This window comes from Nannospalax galili, unplaced genomic scaffold (genome assembly GCF_000622305.1).
Source record: "Nannospalax galili isolate Female #2095 unplaced genomic scaffold, S.galili_v1.0 scaffold637, whole genome shotgun sequence".
In the NCBI taxonomy this organism is placed as follows: Eukaryota; Metazoa; Chordata; class Mammalia; order Rodentia; family Spalacidae; genus Nannospalax; species Nannospalax galili.
The window spans coordinates 953,638-975,544 of NW_008340411.1; the positions used below are offsets into that span (position 1 = coordinate 953,638).

At 40.9% G+C, this 21,907-nt stretch overlaps 2 protein-coding genes across 3 annotated transcripts in view; one reads left to right on the plus strand and one right to left on the minus strand.

Annotated features, from left to right (window-relative positions):
* The window catches only part of Fam117b (family with sequence similarity 117 member B), an 85,485-nt gene extending 77,409 nt beyond the window's left edge, over positions 1–8,076 (plus strand). Inside the window, 1 exon segment of the mRNA XM_029564653.1 lies at positions 4,108–8,076. Within this exon segment, the coding sequence (XP_029420513.1) occupies positions 4,108–4,426 (319 nt within the window). The 3' untranslated portion in view covers positions 4,427–8,076.
* Positions 8,077–15,540: 7,464 nt separating this feature from the next.
* Positions 15,541–21,907, minus strand: part of Ica1l (islet cell autoantigen 1 like) — a 69,431-nt gene continuing 63,064 nt past the window's right edge. For both annotated transcript variants that reach the window (XM_008835453.3, XM_008835452.3), the window contains 2 exons: positions 21,811–21,885; positions 15,541–16,556 (listed from right to left, as the gene is read on the minus strand). In XM_008835453.3, coding sequence (XP_008833675.1) covers positions 16,441–16,556; positions 21,811–21,885 — 191 coding nt within the window. In that variant the 3' untranslated portion in view covers positions 15,541–16,440. The remainder of the gene's footprint in view (positions 16,557–21,810; positions 21,886–21,907) is intronic.

The following is a 21,907-nucleotide window of genomic DNA, read 5'->3' on the forward strand; positions in this document are numbered from 1 at the left end:
TAATTTAATTTTTTATTGAATTTTTTATTGAGTTTTTGTGTATTTCATACAGAACATCTTTTTTTTTTTTTTTTTAATCTTTTTGAGACAGGGTCTCCCTGTAGCCCCAGCTGTCCTGGAACTCACTATGTAGACCAGGCTGGCCTTGAACTCACAGAGATGAAAATTTTTCAGGTATAGTGTACAAATAAAATATTCAGGGGCTAGAGAAATGACTCAGCAGTTAAGGGCACTGGCTGCTCTTGCAGAGGACCGAGGTTTGGTTCCTAGCACTCACATGGCAGCTTAACAATCATCTGTGATGCCTGTTCCTGGAGATCTGACACCCTCCTTTGTAAAAATTCATTTTTATTGAATTTTTGTGTATTTTATATAGAACACCTCAATCAATCTTAATTATCTTTATATCCCGTCCCCCTGGCACCCTCCCAGAGCCACCTTCCACTGGATTTCATACATTTTGTCATTTGTGTTAAGGCCTATCATGTCAAGTTAGTGTCCCCAGATGTCCCTCAGTGCAAGTTCATCCACTGAGGTCTAGTCAGCCTATCTAGAGTCCCTCCCTTTAAAAAGATCAACTCTTCCTCACCCATCAGTAATCAGCTGCCAAACAATTCTTCTACTAAGATTGGGACCTGCTATCCATTTCACAGTTCTGTGCTGGGTTTTTGTCTGCTTGAGTTTGCATGGGTTTTTTACATGTTGACATCATTGCTGTAGGTTCACATGAGAAGGGTCCCAGGAGCCTATAGGACTCTATTTGCTTATGGTCATGCACCTCCTCTCTGGCTCTTACAATCTTTCTGCCCCCTCTTCTACACTGATCCCTGAGCCCTGGATGGGTAGATTTTAATATAGAAGTCCAAGGACCCACACTCTGTAGATTTTTATTCTCTACATTTTGGCCATTTGTGACCTTTTGTATTCCTGGCCCTCTGATGCATGAGGGAGCTTCATTGATGAGAATTGAAAGATGGGTTAGTGTTCTCATTATCCTGTGTTCTGTGTTCTGTATAGGTTGCATTATAGATGTGCTGCTTAGACTTGGCCAGTTCACAGACAATCTCTGTATGATCAGTTGTAGAACTCTAATAATCTCCGTTGAAAAAGAACCTTCTTTGATGTGTGGTGATTGGGATACCTATCTGTAAATTTAAGTATCCATATTTTGCACATGGTAAGAAATCACATTTGTCTTAGGATGTGACGTTAAGAGTTTTCTCAAGATCTATGACTGCTTCAGCTACAGCTACGTGTATTTGGCTAGGTTTACAGTACCACACATGAGTTTCTTTCCCATTGAGTGGGCTTTAAGTCCAATTAGGTAGCTGTTGATTACCCCTAACATAAAAGTGCCACTACTGCACCAGTATCATTTTCTGTGCTGGTCATTGATGTGGTTTTTAGGCCTTGAAGCTGGGGTTGGGCCATCAATTGATATTCTCCCTTAGCAGCTTGCACAGTGCTCCCAAAGCTATGGGAGCTAGCCTTCAGGGGAGGTGGCTTCCAGGTCAATTCCAGCTCCATTGCTCCAAATCCTGTGACCAAAGTATGTCCTGTCTTTAGCAATAGGGTCTTACCATCAAGTTCTGGGAGGCAATTAAGGACTGTGGGAATAGCCTGTGTAATTTTGGGAGTCCCTTGGACTACCTTGGCCAACAATCACAGAAAGTTTCTCCTGTATGGCACTGTTTTTGTTATATAGCCTTCAGTTATACACATGGACTCATGTAGAGATACTGCATGTATAATTTTTCAGTAGATTTTTGGACTAACACACACACACACAAAGACTGCGTATTCTTATAAAATATCCAGAAACACTTGTGACCTCCTAGTACTCAGCCTGTGGCATTTCCTGATTTAAATAATGTGCTTTTCTTTGTTCTTTGGCTGTACTTGGGAAAGCTATCTTTAGGTGGTATTCATTGTTCATCGGTGGAATCTGCCCACCCAGTACATTGCTTCTTTGGAACATAACATGTGTTGGTGCCCAGTTACTAGGTCTATTATTTAGTCATTCTCTGAAACCCAGCTCACAGGTAAATTACTTTGAAGAGGCCTTCCTTCTTCCAAACTCTGACTCCATACCATAGGTTATCTGTACCATATGTTGCCTCTAAACCTTTTGAAAGCCTTTGCTACCATGTTTCTCAGACTCTTGCAGCTAACCTCCTTGTGCTCTGCAGTTTGGCAGTCTGTTAAAACTTATGAATAAATAAATACATAAAACATGTGGGCTGGAGAGTTGGCTCAGCAGTTAAGAGCACTGGCTGCTCTTGCAGAGGACCTGGGTTCAGTTCCCAGCACTAACATGGCAGCTAGCAACCTTCCATACCAGTTCTGGGGCATTTGACATCCACTTCTGACCTCTGCAGGCATTGCATGACATGGGTGCACTTATATAAACATGCAGGGAATACATTTATACACGAAATATAAAAATAATAAAATGTTTTTAAAAGATACATAAAACTTGTAAAATGAAAAAGATACTAATTATATTGAAATACAGGTTGTTCCCAAAGTCCCCCCCCAAGACCTGTAGATTTAGTCTCATGTCTTCTTGTAGGCTATTTGAACTTTGTTCTTAGAATCTCCTGCAGAATTGGCATACCTAGATCTTTATTGAATTCACTTATCATTGGGAGAAATGAGAACAATAATTTTTTAAAATGTTTATTTAGAGTGCCTGTGTGTATATAAATGTATGAGCACACGTGCCCCAGTATGTTTGTGGAGGTCAGAGGACAGCTTGCAGGTATCAGTTCTCCTTCTGTTGTGTGGGCTCCAGGGATCAAACTCAAGTTGTCAAGCTTGGCAGCCTCTACTCATCTCACCAGCCTGAGAACAATAATTCTATCATCTGACAGTGGAATAATGGCATCTTTTCAATCTAAGTTGATTTATTCAGGTTCTTCCACCTTGATATTATTTTAATTTTGTGACATTTCCATGTTATTTTAACAATTTATTAATTTTTTTAATACAGGCTCTCATTATGCAACTCTGGTTAGCCTGGAACTTGCTATGTAGACCAGGCTGGCCTTGAAGTCACAGAGACACCCCCCCCCACCTCTGCCTCCTGAGTGCTGGAATTAAAGGGATGCACCACCATGCTTGGCCTCTGAAATATTTTTTATTTTCATGGGATACTCATAACAACAAAAGTATTCTTTGGGGGATAATTTTCAGGAGGACCTGGCAACAGAAAAGAGCTTTGCTTCAGAAACTTTCAAGGAAGTCCATAAGAGAGGGCCTGGAGAGATGGCTCAGCAGTTAAGAACACTGACTGTTCCTGCAGAAGGACCTGGGTTCGAGTCCCAGCACCCACATAGCAGCTAAAAACTGTCCATAACTCCAGTTCCAGGGGATCCGACAGCCTCCTCTATCCTCTGTGGGCATTGCACAGCATGGGTGCACTTACCTACATGCAGGCAATACACGCATACACATAAAATAAAAATAATAAATTTTTAAAAATCCATAAGAGAAAACCTTTGCTTCTCAAGGTTTAGTCCTGTAGTGATGAATCCTAGTGAAAAGTAGACATGTATATTTTCAGTTTGTTTTCTCTCTTCATAATAGAACAGAGCATGGAAAAATGGTGGTAGCATCCATATTTGTCTTAAATGTGCAGATTTTCTTTTGTCCTGGGGAAGTCCGTATTCCTGTTGCTGTCTTAGATCACCTTGAGTGCAATGTCACCAGCCTGCATGGGACATGAAAGCAGCCTGGCATTGTGTCTGCTGTCCCTGGAGATACATGTTTTGGGTTTTTTTGGGAGGGGGGGTGTTGTTTGTTTTTGGTTTTTGGTCTTTTTGAGACAGGGTCTCCCTGTAGCCATACCTGGCCTGGAATTCGCTATGTAGACCAGGCTGGTCTCGAACTCACAGAGATCTGCCTACCTCTGGCTCCCAGTGCTGGGATTAAAGGCCTGGCTCGAGACTCGTGTTTTGAATCAAATGCCTAATGGTATTTTGTTTCTTTGTAATTGAAGTTTCTGAAATAGCTTCAGTTGCATTATCTATTTTTTTTTTAAATTAAAGAGCTTATTTTCAGTGTTCAGCGACTTAGAAAGTATTCGGTTTTCTGTTCTCTATTTAGGCCAAAACAACTTCATGAAATTCCAGCCTTTTACTGTCCTGACAAAAACAAGGTGAATTTCATCCCTAAAAGCGGCTCTGCGTTCTGCCTTGTGAGCATCCTCAAGCCACTCCTTCCCACACCAGATCTCACCCTCAAGGGCTCCGGCCACAGCCTGACAGTCACCACTGGCATGACAACCACCTTGCTTCAGCCCATCTCTATGGCCTCCCTGTCCACAAACACAGAGCAAGACCGAGTCTCTCGAGGAACCAGTACGGTCCTGCCATCAGCCTCCCTCCATGTACCACCAGAACCAATCGAGGAAGCTGAAGGATAGGTCCAGTGCATGTGCCATGGTTCCTAGAAACTGGGAACCTCCTCAGATCACTTGACTGTGATGGCATCGTGTCCTCTGGGTTGGCTGTGATGTGCTTCGACTTGCTAGTGATATGTGACAACATGGCTTCTGGAAGAGTGCAGCCCCAGTGACTGCTCTACCCAACTCATGAAGGCCAACCATCAGTGCTTAGCCTGCTTTTCCTTAAAGCACTGACTGAAACATGAAAGGTCTCATTCTTTACTTTTGGAGGAACAAAATTACATTTTCTTTTGTCTTCAAATTAGACTTGTTTTAAAAAAAAAACAAAACAAACAAACAAAAAAAACCCTGATCCCTGAAATATCATTCCTGAAGGGAGATGTGATTGATGCTGCAAGAACCATCTTTTATATGAAAATGACTATTTTATAATACCAATGTTAACATTTTCTGAAACGTAGCAAACAGGATGTTCAAAAAATTCTTTGGTGGCCTCTGTTTCTTGTTTCCCTTTCTAGATATGTGCTTTCCTCGGCTATTTTCAGCTTTGGGACCAAAGGGATTGTTGACATTTCCCCAGTCATGTTAATTTCATGACTATGTTCTTCTCCCAAATAAGAATTGATAGGTAAATGCATTGAACAAGTATATATAAAAAGATGAAAAGCAATATTCGTACATTATGTGATTTATGTTTTTTGATGTCAAAAGTTTGTGCTTTGGGTGAAATATTTGTAAAACTGCTGTTTTCTGTTCTACTCCTGTACACATTTCCCCACATGGTCAGAAGAGTTACAGTCTGAAGATAATGCTTTAATGCTACTCACCCATATTGGAGCTTGTTTAGGTCAGTGAGCCAAAAGGAAACTCCGAAGTGTGGACTGCTGGCTAGGAGTGAGGAGCTCTTTGGTTTTCTGTGAACTGTGTGTCACATGGTTGCCCTCCTTTGCTGGGTGCCCTTCTACCTTTAATCATCACTGTATCATAGCCCCAAGAGACCCTAAAATGGCTGTGCATGGATTTCCTCCTTTGCTTTCGTGGTGTTGTCGTCTTGTGGATTTGGTCGGGGTTAGTAGTTTGCCGGGAGTGTAATCCATTGAATAGTGATTGGTAGCCGCAGACTCTTGAGACTGACTTTTTTCTTTATGGCAGTTGGCACTGAGATTTGTTGCCTACAGACTTTGCTAGTTCTTCTTCAACATTCTACACAGTGGGGAAAATAGACAAGAGGTTTGGGGCCTAAAACAGGCACCTTTGAAAAATTGATAGAATTTTGGATTTGGGCTCATCCTAATAACGACTGCCAATGTCATATGGCAGTATTTAATAGTATTTAATTTCAAAGCGTGGTAATAAAATTAAGGAACGGCTCTTTAGAGATGACATATTCCACCAGTGCTGATAAAGTATCGTTCTAATATCTTCATATACACCTTATGCTCCAGTAATTTACTGTCCTACACACGAGAGGCAGAAAAGGAAGTTGTAAAGCCCTCATGAAAAGGCCTCCATTTTGAAGGCTAATTATGTCAGCTGGTCCAGACATTCTATTATGGAAAACCTACAGGTAAGCAGTGAATCTTCTGAAAGTTCTTAGGCATTTTAAGACATCTAGGCAATTTAAAATGGGCTCTATTTAGTTTAAAATGAGAGTATTTTTAGGTAAATCAGATGAAGTCAGGCATTTGAATGAATCAAGTCAGGTTGGAAAGACTGGTAAATTTTGGCACTTTTTCCAGCCAAAACTTAACTTAACGGGAGCTAGTAAATTGTAGCTTCTAAGTTGATAAAAAAGCAGTTATTGGGAGTGTAAATTTGGGTGGATTTTGGGGAGTGTTTTGATATGCCTTGGTTGCCTTCTTCTGCCTTTTAACTTTATTGGTTCAGCCTGAGCATCTGCTTGGTCTGTACAAAAGAGGTCAACTGCAGTCAGTTGAGTTGATCTAACAGGAGAGGGAGGAGGTTAAAAGCAAGGTTTTGGTTTTTTGTTTTTTTTTTAAAACCTAGTTTTTATCCCAACTGAATTCTAGTGAATCTGCTTTTCCTTTGCTGTAAACTTCTTTCCTTTCTCTGCTCCTGTGAGTCATGAGGGCATTTTACAACTAGAACATTACTAACAGATTCTGTCTATTCTGTTGTACACATTTGGCAAATTCATATCTTTTTATAGTTCTATATGTCCTTAATGTAACTTAAAATTGGAGTAGATAAACAAGTTTCAGGTTATAAGTAGAACGTTTTAGTCTAAGGTTTGTTTGGGAGGAGAGTGTGAATTTGCAGGTAAGTGAGTTGTGTGACGACCAAACACATCTCTTTGGGTTTTGGAGAAATAGAACTTGAGATTTGAAGAAGATGCATAAGAGGAAAGGTCTAAGGTGCAAATACAACTGTTAACTGTCAGGGCCAAAGGGCTAATTTCTAAGCATATAAAAGCTTTATTGCAGTCTTAAAAATATTAATCATAGATCCACCTAGCTATTTTATTTAACCCTTAGTTCTCAGAGGTTGGTTTTTTTAAGGATGAGTCTACTCTCAATAGAATGCATAGTATTATATTTACAAATCCCACTTCATAATTGCTGTCACTGTGGACAACTGTACAGAAGGTAGAGTAGCTTCAGTGGAAATACAGTTGGTTTTTTTCAGTGCTGGGGCTCATACCCAGGACTTCACACATGCTAGGCAAGTGCTCTGTCACTGACCTACTTCCCCAGTCACTAATTTAAAATTTTAATTGAAAAAAAATTAGCTTCCATTGCAGTGTAAATGGGTAACGTATCTTTTGGCCAAAGGAGCCATTCTCTAGTTATTTGTCAATCATAGTTATTTACTCAAGACATTTCTCCTTGTGATGATAAACTTACAAATTTACTGTTTCTGATTGTGATAAATCTGTTATTTATCATTGCTTTGTGGGCAATTGTGTTTTAAAAAAAGGTTTTGCTTTCTTTGGTTAAATGTGGCGTGAAAGCCAGAATTCTTTTTGAGCCCAATTCTCATTTTGTTTACAATGTTTCTTATACTTAGGACCACAAGCAAATCGGTGTGGGAGAAGGCTCTCTTGCTGCCTGTTGCTGTCTAAGGGTTAGCTGGCCATGATGAAGGGCCACTTTCCCACCCCCACCCCCCCCTTTTTTTTAAAAAAAAAAAAAAAAAAAAAAAAAGCTTTCACTGGAAGAAGGTTCAAGAAAATGGCAAAATTTAGAGCTTCTTTATGTCCAGGTTTAGAACTTAAATGTCAAGAATTTTCTTGAAAGAAAGCTAAAGTAAAATTGCCATTACTAAATTCTGATGTGTCAGAACTGGACCAGTGGCAGTGCTGAACTTGCAAAATAAAGCCAAGATGCTGAACTCTGCACTTTAAGGTATGTGTTTTACTCTGCCTTATGACAGCAGAGTAGCCCTGAACAATATTTTGTTTATACAGTCTTATTGACCATAATTTATGTTTTTTTAAACTCTGCATCTTTTTGTTTCTGTTGATGCTGTGTAAATCTTTTTTTTAAATGCAGTTTTAAAACTTTCTAACAAAATTCTCCCTACAAAAAGCATTTCCAATGGTAATAAGTATTGTTATTATGTACTATGTATTCCCTGTACATGAACACTTGTTGCTGCCTCACAAGAAAATAGAACTTTTATGTTAAAATAAAGTCTGTTCTTCTTGAGGTTTTCTGTGTATTTTTATGAATATTGCCTCAAATTCAAATTTTATTTTTAGATATTTGTACCTTGATATAGAACACATGTAGTATACTCTCTTCCATAAATTGATAAGAAAATATGTTTACATTAAGCAGTAGATTCTTGGCTACCCCTCCCTTCTCCAGAGTTGAGGGTTACGTGATCTGGTAAGTGCTGAGCAAGCATTAAAATACAAACAGCAGCTGGAGAGGTGGCTCAGAGGTCAAGAACACTGGCTGTTCTTGCAGAAGACCTGGGTTTGAATCCCAGCACCCACATGGCACCTCAACTGTCTATAACTCCAGTTTCAGGGGGATCTGACAGTGTCTTCTGTCCTCTGTGGGCATTGCACGACACGGGTGCACTTACCTACATGCAGGCAATACACGTATTCACATGAAAAAATAAAAATAAAAAAAAATACAGCACACTGAAAGGTGTATTTATAAGTGATTCATTAATTCAAAGCATGCTAGAGATTATTTAGTTGGGACAATTTTATTCTAAAGTACCATAAAGAAGGCTTTTTCTTTTTTTAAATCGCTTAACCAACTGTATCCTTCCTATGCAAGACAGTTTGGACTCAGCTTCAGTCTGTCTATATGAACAAATGGGTGGATCAGCCCAGCAAAGACTTACCATGTGAGCATTTAGAAAGCAAAGGCATGAAGGCTGGAAAGATGGCTCAGTGTTTAAGAATATTGGCTACTCTTGCAGAGGACCTAGGTTCGATTCCCAGCACCCACATGGCGACTAACAACCATCCATAACTCCAGTTCCAGGGGAATATAGTGCCCTCCTCTCACCTCTGCAGGCATTGCATGACACAGTGCACTAACATACATGCAGGCAGTATACTCATACACATAAAATGTTTTTTAAAAAAAGAAGAATGAACTTGCACTGAGGGACGTCTGGGGACACTAATTTGACATGACAGGCCTTAACACAAATGATAATGTATGAAATCCAGTGGTGTGGGCCATGGGTGGGTGCCAGTGGGGAAGGGGATATAAAGTTGATTAAGATGTTCTGTGTTGGGGGCTGGAGAGATTGTTTAGAGGTTAAGAGTACTGACTGCTCTTGCAGAGGGCCTGAGTTTGATTCCCAGCACCCACATGACAGCTAGCAACTGTCTGTAACTCCAGTTCCAGGGGATCTGACACCCTCTACATATTTCTGAGCCAGGCATGGTAGTGCACACCATAATTCCAGCACTTGGAAGGCTGTTGACAGACAAATCATAAGTTCAGGGCTACATAGATTGACTTAAAGACAAAAAGAAAAAAAATTTAAGTAAAAACTCAGTGTGATATGTATATGTGTGGTGCTGGGATTGAGTTCAGGACCAGGCACATGCCAAACAAAACACTCTACCACTGAACTACAATCCTAACCCTCCCCACTTTTCTGAAACAGTAACTCACTGAGTTGTCCAAACTAATATATTCAGCTCACTATGCAGCCCAGGGTAGCCTCAGACTCCTGATTCTCCTGCTTCAGCTTCCTGAATAGTTGGGATTACAAATATGTGCCACCACCCAACTTAAAAAGTCTAGCCAGGCATGGTGGCACATGCCTTTAGTCCCAACACTCAGGAGGCAGAGGCAGATCTCGGTGAGTTCAAGGCCAGCCTGGTCTACATAATGAGTTTCAGGCCAGCTGGAGCTACAGGGAGGCCCTGTCTCAAAAAGAAAAAAAAGAAAAATCTAATGCAACATAGGACCACAACAACCCATAGCCTTTATATCTCTAGTTCTGTTTTTAAACAGTGGTTCAGTCTTGAATTAAATGAGTCTTGCCAACTTTTTAAGCAATGAAGCTGAATAGAAAAGTATAAACAAGTGTATTTACCCTTAAGGACAGCATTTTTTTGTGTTGAACTTTAGTCTTTCAGTGCTGGGGATCAAGCTCAGGCCTTGTGCATTGCAGTCAAGTTGTCTAACACTGGAGATACTCATACACAGCAGGTTACATTGTAAAACTTTTACTGAGGATTGTAATCAAAATGATACAAAATAATACTGCTATAGATGCAACTTCTCTGTTTGGGTTGTGATATCTTTTTATTTTTGGTCTTTTTGAGACAGGGTCTCCCTGTAGCCCCAGCTGACCTGGAACTCACTATGTAGATCAGGCTGGCCTTGAACTCACAGAGATCCACCTGCCTCTGCCTCCCGAATGGTGGGATTAAAGGCGTGCACCACCACGCCCAGCTGGTTGTGATATCTTAATGCAGAGATGAGACTGGAGTCTTCAGAACATTCTGCTTTCCTTTAGTGTCTCTAAACTGCTGGCACAGATTGGACACTAAGTTCTAGCTCTCTTGTTTATGGGCCTTGGGGACAAAAAAGTCACCTTTTGAACCTTGATTTTTCTCATTTGTGGGATTAAGAAACTCTTGACAGTGCTATCATTTAATGCAGTCACATGAAAGTAACAAAACCAAAAGCGAACATTTATCTTCCTTGATTTTTTTTGGGGGGGGGCAGTTAAGTTTAATCATTCTATAAGAAAGCCAAGGGTGTCTGGTCATGGAAATGGTCCTGTAACATTCATTTTAGCTTCTGATGTATAATTTGATCCAGGAATTCAGATAAAGATGGCAGTTCCCATACAGTTTACCAGTCCAAATAATGGTTACTTTATGATGGCCCCATAGAGCAAGGAACTGCATTTTTTTTCAGTGCCTTACAGATAACAAAACCAAAATTAAGTAACTACCCACAGTCACATGTGTCTGGGAAATGTCAGTCTGGTTTTGTACCATATCTAACTCCAGAACTTAGTCTGATCCACTCAGCCTCGCTGTTTTGCTGCAGGAGCGGCACTGATGAACCGCAGTCATTGTGGTGGTGTGGTGGTTTTCTTCTCGTTTGTGGTCCTCACTGGCAGCTTGGCTCAGAGGCCAAAGAAAGGAAGCTCCTAAGGCACCTGTTTATCACCAAGGATGTTAGTGACACAAACTCTCAGGTTCTGTGATTTGTGATTTTGCTATATCCACAGAAATTAAAGAGAAATGTTTTTCTTTAATCCAGTGGGCACATCTTTTAGAGAAGCAGAAACAAACTTCAATCGTATTTTTTACAGTTTTTTCTCCTCTTCCCTACTCGTTGAGAGATTTCCAAAGGTGGTTACTGTTATTGCACTACTGGGGAATGAACATAGGCCCTTGAGTGTGCTAGACATACTCATACAGTGAGCTACACACCCAACCTCACAAAAGTAAGTTTTAAATCTCAGATTCGTGAGGCCCTACATGTATGTATACCTTGTACATGCCTGGTGCCTGCAGTCCAGAAGAGGGCATTGGATCTCCTGGATCCTGTTACAACTGGTTGTGAGCTGCTATGTGGGTGCTAGAAACCAAACCTGGGTCCTCTGCAAGGGCAGCAGGTGCTCCCAACCACAGCCATCTCTCCAGCCCCATGTTGCTTTTTTAGGCGATGGTCTGCGGTTCAGTCATAAGAACACAGGGGGAGGGGGGTTTGACACAGGGCAGTTTTTTTCAGTCCCAGAGAGATAGCCATTGCACACTGGGTGGGTCACATGGAAGAGCACACCAAGCAGGCCTACAGTCTGGTGGGAACTGAGAGCATGCACACATGCCTTGGGAACAGTGAAGTACACAGCAAAGGGGTGAGAGTGCACCTGTGCATTAGTGTTTCTGGGTGATGGAGCAGAGTACCAAAGAACCATACTGGTGTACCTGGGTTGCCTGGGCCAGACGTTTATTGTGGACTTGGATGAGGTGCTGAAGCATCAGGAAAATGGGAAAAATTTTAAGTGTACAATACAAAATGCAAACATAAGTACTTCAAAATATTTACCTATTAACATCAACCAACTCTTTACTTTTCTTTGTATAGTTACTGTTTGGCCAATGACTAGTTGATTTACACCAGTGAGTAGAGAAGTATGTACCTGACTAATTGCCAAAGACAAGGCCTGGGGTGTGAAACGGTGGCTCAGCCCATGGTTAGCATTCATGAGGCATTGGGTTCTGTCCCTAGTACAGAGTGAATTTTCAATGCACTCTTTGGTCTTATTAAATGGTACACATGCCCCATTTTAACCAACTGTTTTTCTCCTAGCCTGTGCATAGCAAGATTAAACTCCTTACTGTGGTGTGCTTTAAATGCATTATTTTCAGTACTGCTGGATTACTTAGTATTTTTTTTTTGATTAGTTAGTATTTTAAAGTTTTGTTTTCTTCTAATTCCTTTATTCCAAGCCTGAAGGCTGCTTCATTCCTCAAGGTGAAGAAAATACAAAGCCCTGAAAACACTCTGGGAGACAGAAATAATTCTCCTAGCCTGTGCATAGCAAGATTAAACTCCTTACTGTGGTGTGCTTTAAATGCATTATTTTCAGTACTGCTGGATTACTTAGTATTTTTTTTTTTTGATTAGTTAGTATTTTAAAGTTTTGTTTTCTTCTAATTCCTTTATTCCAAGCCTGAAGGCTGCTTCATTCCTCAAGGTGAAGAAAATACAAAGCCCTGAAAACACTCTGGGAGACAGAAATAATCAATTTGGACTCTTTCTATTCTAGCCTTCAACAAATCAGGTTAAATACTGTGACTTAGATTTCACTGGTTATTATTTCTAGACTCAACTTTGTGATATCTGATGATGTGTTAGGAAACATAATTACAGAGAACACATTCTTTTCCCATACCTTAGATATTTCTTCTGTGTTTGTCTCACAAGTATATTAACACCCTGATTTTTATTTTCACTTTGAGAGTGGGGGGCACATAGTGGGGGATGCACTCGCCTATGTGTGCATGTGGAGGTCAAAGGTCAACAGTGGGTGTCTTCCTCTACCACTCTCCACTTTTACGATTTATTTTAATTGTGTGTGTAGATATGTGCACCTATGAGTGCAGGTGCTCATGGAGTCCAGGAGATGGTGTGGGGATCCCCTGGAGCTAGAGTTACAGGTGGTTGTGAGCCATCCAATATGGGTGCTAGAGCTGAACTCAGAGCCTCTGCAAGAGCAGCAAGTGCTCTTAACCATTGAGCTATCTCTTCAACCCCTCCTCCTTATTTTTTGAGACAGGTTCTCTCACTGAGCCTGGAGCACACCATTTCTGCTAGGCTGGCAGGCCAGTGAGCCCCCAGGAGCTGTCTGTCTCTAAGCAATGAGATTATGGGTGTATGCCACTGCATCTGGCTCTCTCATGGGTGCTGGGGAATCCACTCAGGTCCTTGTGCTTACAGAGTCAGTATTTTACACATTGAGTCAGCCCAGCCCTTGAAGTGTCCATCAGCGTCTCTTGCGTTCTTTGTACTGTGGTTCAGAGGTAAAACCCAAATTTTGGGGGTTTGTCTTTAAATTTATTTAATATGTGTGAGTGTTTTGCCTTCATGTGTATGTAAGTGTACCTATGTGGTGCAATGCCTGTGGAGGTCAGAAGAGGGTGTTGGATCCCCTAGAACTGGAGTTAAGGACAGTTGTTAGATGCCACGTGGGCACTGGGAACTGAACCAGAGTCCTCTGCAAGAGCAGCCAGTGCTCTTAATTGCTGAGTGTCTCTCTAGCCCTTTCAAGTTTTTAAATGGGGAAAATGATGTTTAGGAAACAGGTTGCTTTATACTATTTACAGTATTAAAGAAGCTCAGAAAAATAGAGCACATTTAAACTTCCTCTGTTTTAATGTTCCAAGCCCTCCATATTTCCAGGTGATCTATAAGAGAGTTATGTGATAAATATCTAGAGCTAAAATACACGTTTTTTTCAATATGCAAATATTGAAGTCTATTTTGTTGAAATACAGTTTATTTATAATCATATCAGAGCTATGCTTTACAATTAAAGATCTCAAGAAATTACAAATGACACCAATCTGATCTTCTGCCCCAGAATTCCTGCTCTCCTGCAGAGTGCTCTAGAGACACAGGCTAACTAGCATAGTTCTGCTAGGGCTTTTCTAACCTATGCACTTCATGTGGAATAAAGTAAGTGGAGTACAGGTGTCTCCCCATTTAATATAAAAGGTATCCATGTGACAGATGTTCTGAGACCTTCCCTTGGCTCCAAGATCATTTACTCCTTGCTGAGTGGACAGTCTAGAGTGAGTGACCAGCAGGTAGCTGTCTTTCTGGCACTTCCTGGGTCCTCCCTTTCTTCCCTTATAAGTATTTCTTTAATACAGCAAAATGTCTCCTTCAACTACCAAAGTATTAACGATTGTGCCTCAAATTACTTAATCATGAGAAAATACTGTAATTAACTTTTATTAAGTTATTGATGTGCTCCTCAAAGATGGGATTGTTGGATTTGAAGTTATAGCTAGACTTGGAAAAGCAGTTAAAATTGCTTCCTGGTTAAGTAGGAAATAAACTACACACTGTGTTGAAAGAGAAGACTAAAAACTAAGTAGCAGTAATCACAGGTATGTGGACTTGCACTGATTTTGATCTGGGAAAATGGAAGGTGTTGTCCATTCACAGTTGTAAGTCGAGGGCTCAGGCTTTGCACTGATTTCCCTGCTCACTGAAACATCTTTATTTTAGATGAGACAGCAGGCTGCTTGGCATGCCTGTGGAGGAGATATTACAGACACATGTGAACTGGTGCACTGGAAAGTCTACCAGGGCAAAGAAAAATGGCAGAGAACATAGAAAGCATTTCTTGAAGCACTCAAAGTTGACAGTGCTATAGTCACTGTGCAGTGGCTGTAGATCATGATTCATAATCATAATCCTGGTGAGTAAATCTTGGCAGAACAATGGCAGTATTGCATTCCGAAAGTTTTCACTGAATAGCAAGGAAAAGTTTTAAAATGCTTTTGAAGAGATAGTTCACTAAGACTAAATAAAGATAGCAACATTGTGAAGAGATATTAAGGGAGACTTCCTGACCTATGCTGAGTCCGTTTCAGTAACCAGTGCCACAGGTGGCATAGTGCTAGGTTTCTGGAGAATACATGGGCAGCCCTCAGTCAGGCCAGACTGCTGTGGGGAGGAAGTGGATGGCCTTTTACTGACTCTGGTTCACTCCTTAAAGTTTACTGTGTACTATGGCTTGGGCGTTATGAGCATTTCAGCCTGCTTTTGACTAGAAGCTCATAAAACAGTATACAACTTCATTAAACTCTGTTCTTATGGAGTACAATGGCCTGGATGACAAAAAAATAAAACACTTGGAAAACTGCCTCAGAATTAACGAGTGGGTAAGAAGGGACGGGAACCTGAGTGACTGGCGCATACATTCATACATTAGCTCTGCTTTCACCACTCCAACTGCCACCAAATAGCCTTCCCTCCAAAACTCAGGTTCTAAACCCTGTAAGGCCAATAGCTTTTGCTTAGTAGTCAAATAGTGCTTCAGTTAATGTTATACAGAGAGGAAGAAGAAAAATAAGACACTTCTTTGTTGGTCATGAAGAATTTTCTGTCTCTTTCAGAAAGTATTCTGATTGAATCATGTAAAGAAGTATGAGGTAAGTGTGCAAATATATAAGGATGAGGTGTTTAGAACTGCCTCTCCCTCGTTTAGACAGAAGTTTCTGGAAATTCTGGGAATATTGTGCTAGACAGGCAAGGTTCTTTCCTTATTTATTATTAATTTTTTTTTTTGCAGGAAGTATGTGTAATTGCATGTTTTGCAGCAGAGTGTGGAACAGGCCTGCAGATGCCTACAGTGTCACTGCTGCACATTCTGTGGCTCATGAACTGGGAAGATAACCTCCCCTCATTTCTACAGAAGATGGGTTTGGCCTCCTGTTATTTCTCTCCATGAAAATTTAATAATGGAACTAGGGGTGTCCATGATTGTGTGTGAATGAAAGGGAACATTACAATTAGCCTCCAAATGAGGAAAAGCAAGCATAAGTTCTCTGATTTCATTAAAGCAAATTGAGTTCTCTAATCTTAGTAGTTTACCTTTCTAACCAAAGACAAAGCTGGTCTAGTTCTACTGCTGTTTTCCACTACAGAACTACCCCTGCCACTTTTATTAAAAAATAACCCAAAACTACAACTGGTTTACATTCTATCCTTTTTCCACACATAGAATTCCCATAGGCAGCAAAGTAACTTGACTATAAAGCACATCAAAGAAATACACTCAGGTCCTGTAATTCAGACATAAATTTTGGTATCTCAATATTGCACACTCAATTTCTAAAATTTTCCACAGACTATCAACAGCTTGCAAATCCAATGTAATAAATATAACCTAATCTATGCAAATGTCCTAACCATCTGACTAAAGTTAGCCGGCAGATGTTCTGTTCATAAACGCCATGCTTTTGTGTGGAGTCACAGTACACCACCATCCCACAAAAGCAGTAAGTCCAAAATTGATGTCTCCAGACTCCTAAAATGAGGGAACTTCATTCAGGCATTCAGGAGCTCATCATCGGAGTGTCCAATGGCATCTGGGTTTGAAAGTGGATCCAAGTCTGCAAATAGATTGAACCAGGCTGACATGTCTTGGTTACCATTGTTGGGGGCTAGTAAAAAAAAGAGACATTAAAGAGTTTTAGCTTTGGAAAAAGATAATTTTGTACTACTTTTATGATTTTGAAGCAGATGCTTTTTTTTAATACAAGTTAAATTGGCTGACAATGGTCCATTATATCGCCTTAAGGATAATTTTGTGAAGCTAATGGAGATACCTCCTGTTTTGCTGGGATTCTACAGCTAAGTATTGCATACTGCTCTGAGAAAGGACTTGAGTATACTGGGATAAAGCAGATGTAGTCAGCTTAGAGACATTTAGAGATGATTTATAGAAGGCTCTTAGATAAGGGCTAAAATTAAATAACTTCTGTTGTTACCAAGAAAGAGATTATATTTGTAAACTCTACTTAAAATCTGTTTATTGTGGCTCCTGTCAGGTCAGTGGTGATCCAGGGCTGGTACCACTCTCAAGAGTATCTGGGGAGCACAAATTGGATTCAATGGGGGGAAAAAAAAATGACATGAAGGTGGGTGGGTAGGGAGGTGAGGGTGGATCTGGGAGGAGTTAGGAGAGGGAGAAATAGGAGCAAAATGTATTATATGAAACTCTTGAATTAATTTAAAAATAGAAGAAAATCCTGTAATACTGTAATGGCGCACACCTTTGATGACAGCACTCAAAGTGGGGGAGCCGAGACAGGTGGATTGCTGTGAATTCAAGGCCAGCCTGGTCTACATAGTGAGTTCCAGATCAGCTGGGACTACAGGCAGGCCCTGCCTCAAAAAGACCAAGAAAAAAAAATTAATACTGTAAAAATATTAGACATGGAGGCAGGTTGGGAGGGACTCCTCCTACTCCTACTATATTATACACCTGAAAGTTGTCTCTTTAATTTTTTAAAAAAATTTTAAATAACTTTTAAAAAATTTATTTTTATTTTATGTGTATAAGTGTTTTGCCTGTATGTATGTAAGTGCACTCATGTCATGCAATGCCTGTAGAGACCAGAAGAGGGTGTTAGATCCCCTGGAACTGAAGTTGCAGATAGTGTTAGTTGTCATGTGTGTCCTAGGAATCAAACCCAAGTCCTCTGGAAGAGCAGCCAGTGCTCTTAACCACTGAGCCATCGCTCCAGTACTTTTTAAAATTTTTAATTATTTTCTTGAGACAAGGTCTTACTGTGTGGCCCACGTTGGCTTCTAGCTTTCATCCTTCTGGATTACAGGAATGCATACCATGCCCAACATCCATCAGAACATTGTGATAAGATGGGTTGGCAAGATGGCTCAGCAGATAAAGGTGCTTGTTACTAGGCCTGACCTGAGTTTAATCCCCAGCACACATGTGGTGGAAAGAGAGAACCAACTCCTGAAAGTTGCCCTCTGACCTCCACACATGTGCTGTGCGATGTGTGTGCCCATACACACACAAATTAATTTCAAAACATTTTGATAATATTTTTAAATATTTTATTTACTATTTTTATTTTATGTGTATGAGTATATTACCTGCATGTATGTGAGTGCACCTGTGTCGTGCAATGCCGCAGAGATCAGAAGAGGGCTTTGGATTCCCCTGGAACTGGAGTTAAGGGTGTTTCATAGCCACCATGTGGATGCTGGGAATCGAACCTGGGTCCTCTGCAAGAGCAGTCAGTGTTCTTAACTGCTGAGCCATCTCTCCAGCCCTGATAATATTTTACAGAGTATACTGTGTCTCAGATCCAACTTCATAATTAAATTTCATCTTTCTGCTAGAATGGAAATTTTGTGTGTGTGTGTGTGTATGTGTGTGTGTGTGTGTGTGTGTGTATGTGTATACGTGTACACATCAGTAGCCTGCAAGTTTTACTGCAGCAGATACTCAAGGATATATGTTTAGACTGAAGGCTAGAACTAACAAGTCATGTAATGGTGATCTCCTACAGCCAAGGAGTCCAGAAAGCAGGGTGGAAGCCCAGAGGACAGTCCAAGAACTGAATGGAGCTGAGTCACAGTGGACAGAGCAGAAAGGCAGTGCAATTCTGAATAGTCAAGGCAGCTCTCTCTTTGCCAGTCATGGTTAATATCAACACATATCAGAGGGCCATGGCTGCACAGCAGGGTCCTAAACCTCAAGGAGTTAGAGGCTTCACTGAGTTTGGGTCCAGCTCCAATTCTGGGCACTCTGAGTTAGTGTCAGCCACATCCATGCAAGTTATGGCTTTGAGTCCTAGGTGTACCACCTACTAATGAGTCACGCTGGCAAGTTGTCCAACTTCAGGGGCCCTGTTTCCTCATCACTAGTGCATTTTATGTAATTTATGTAATAGTAAACAGAGGGGGTGTTGATAGTTATGCTGGAAGAACAAACCTCAACCTCCAACAACCTTGTAAAGTCACATCATTCCAGTCACTGTTCACCTCCACCCCCGGGAAACAGTAAATTCCATTCTGCACCATTGGTAACAATATTGTGGTAAGAATCTTTTGCATATATTTTGGTTAATATCTAGATGAATTCTGTTGGCTATGTAGTTAGGAGTGGAATTATATGTATGTTCAATTACATACATATCTCTATCTATCTATCTATCTATCTATCTATCTATCTATCTATCTATCTATCTATCTATCTATCTTCTATCTATCATCTTTCCTGTAGCACTAGCTGGCCTAGAACTCACTGTGTAAACCAGGCTGCCTTGAACTCAGAGATCTGCCTGCCTCTGCCTCCCGAGTGCTGGGACTAAAGCCCTGGGCCACCATGCCCCTCTGGTTTTTGCATATTCTTGTAAGCACATGGGTTTTGTTTTCCTTTTAACCACAATATTGCATTCTTTTGTTTGTATGTGTTACTGCTGCTGTTGTTGTTTCATGACATGATCCTGCTATATAGCTCAGGCTGGACTCAAACTTGCTATGTAGCCCATGCTGACCTGATTCATGACCCTTCTGCTGCATCCTCTGAGTGCAGGGGTCCATAAGTATTTGCTGTCCATTTGGCTTTTCTGTTTCTTTAGTTTATACTGTTTAATGGTGCTGAGGATTGAATCCATGGCCTTGCACATGCTAACTAAGCACTCTATTACCTGACCTATACATCCCTAGTCCTAAATTTTGGCTTCAGTTTGCATCCAGTAACTAATGAAGTGGAGCAGTTAATGAATGAATTAATTTCCAAGTTACTAAAATGCCCCCATATTATCAGATTTTTGGGCTTACAGTTACATAGCTTTATGCCCAGAGTAGAGGGCCTCTTCCCTCTACCCCCAAGTCATCCTCAATGTTTACAGGTAAACAGCACCTTTCTCAGTTCCTCTATTTCTTGTGTTCTCTATAAATTGAATCTTGACTGTCTGCCAAAAATCTGTGTGCTATGTTTGATCTCAGCACACAGCATTATTGGTTAAACCTTTAGGAGTGGGCTGAAGACATAGCTTAGTAATAGAACACTCATCTGCTACGTTCAGTGCCCTGAATCTGGTTCCCAACAACACACACATACCCCCCACAGAATACAGAACAAACAAAGTAAGGTTTGCCGGAATCATGGTTACCAAACATGGCAACACTTTGGGAAACCTATTAGAAGACCACATGGGAACACTTTATATATTAACTTTTTAGTTTTCCTATAATGCTGAATGTATTTCAAAAAAAAAATTGAGATAGGGTCTCACTATCTAGCTTTGGCTGATGTGGAACACACTATGTAGACTGGGCTGGCCTGGAACTCACAGAGATCCACCTGCCTCTGCCTCCTGAGTGCTGGGATTAAAGGCCTGTGCCACTACACTTGGCTTATTTCAAAATTTTTAAGTACTGGTATCACAAGAATTTGGATGCCTAAAAGACCTTCCATAGTAAAACACTGAAGCAATTTGATCACAAAATGGTTAAGTAATGACTACAAACCATAGGAAAATGTTAATCTGTACTAATAGATAATAAATGGAGAAGAAAATGTCTCTTTGCTGCAGATACTGAGGGTCAACAAAGGGAGTAAATTATATCTTCGTAAGGCTGTTTAAAAATGTGAACCTCCAGGCATGGTAGCACACGCCTTTAATCCCAGCACTCAGGAGGCAGAGGCAGGCAGATCTCTGTGAGTTCAAGGCCAGCCTGGTCTACATAGTGAGTTCCAGGACAGCTGGGGCTACAGGGAGACCCTGCCTCAAAAAGACCACAAAAAAAAAAAAAAAAAAAAAGTGAGCCATGGGTGAGCAAACAGCCCGGTGTGGTATCATCTATTTGGTGGGATAGTACCCATCTTAACAAAGCAGAAAATGCTTCAGGATGAATGAAACTTGAAGTCATTATGCTAAATGAATGCCCTGTCACCAATAAACAAATTGTATTATTCTACTTGTATGAGGTATCTAAGGTAATCAAACTTACAAAATTGGAAAGCTGGAGGATAGTTGGCCAGTGGTGGTATTCACCTGGAATCCTATCACTCAGCAGGCTCAGACAAGAGGAGAGTGAGTTCAAGGATAGCCAGGGCTACACAGACCATGTCTCAAAGAAAGGAAAGAGGAAGGAAGGGGGGGAGGGGGGAGAGGAACAAGAAAGGAAGGAGGGAAGGAAGGAAGGAGGAAAGGAGGAAGGAGGGAAGGAAGAAGGAAGGAGGGAAGGAAGAAAGAAAAAGGAAGGAAGGAAGGAAGGAAGAAGGAAGGAAGGAGGGAAGGAAGGAAGAAGGGAAGAGTGAAGGTTAGTGAAGATTACCAAGTGCAGGGAAAAGGGGTTGTTTAGTGGGTAGAGATTTACAAGATGGTTTAACGGGTTTCAGATTTACAAGAAGAGAATGTTGTTTCACTGCAATGTGAACATAAACTGCTGAACTGGTAAAGTTAAAACTGGGGCAAGTAATGGTAAGAGTGGGGAGTATAATTCAGTTGTAGAGTCAGGGAATGCCCACACCCTGGGCTTAATCCTTAGAAACTGGGGGGGGGGGGGGGGGGAAGAGGGAGAGAGATATTGATTAGGATGTATGTAAGTGCCTGGATGCATTCTTGGTCACTAGGCTTCCTGTGGTCCAAAGCACCTTCTCAATGATAATAGCATCTGGTCACCACGTGTGAGGCCCTGGATACTCAGAGGACTAAAGGAAAGAAAGGCTCCCTTGGCCTTCAAAAGATAATAACCTGTGACAGTGCTTCCTGTAGAAATGTCAGCCAGGTAGAGCTTTTGTTTTAATACTACTAAATCATCATTAACCTTTTTTTCCCCCTTCACCTCTTGAGGTAAAGACTTTAAAGTGATCCTTCTCCAAAGTCACCTGAATTTATTGATTCTTAATACAATGGGAAAAAAATTACTTACATCTTCGTTTCTTTGGGCTCTGTGAAGGCACTGGCAGGTTATCAGTGTGTTCTGATCCCTCCTGGGAGACCCAGCCTGGTTGGGGGTGGGGGTGGGG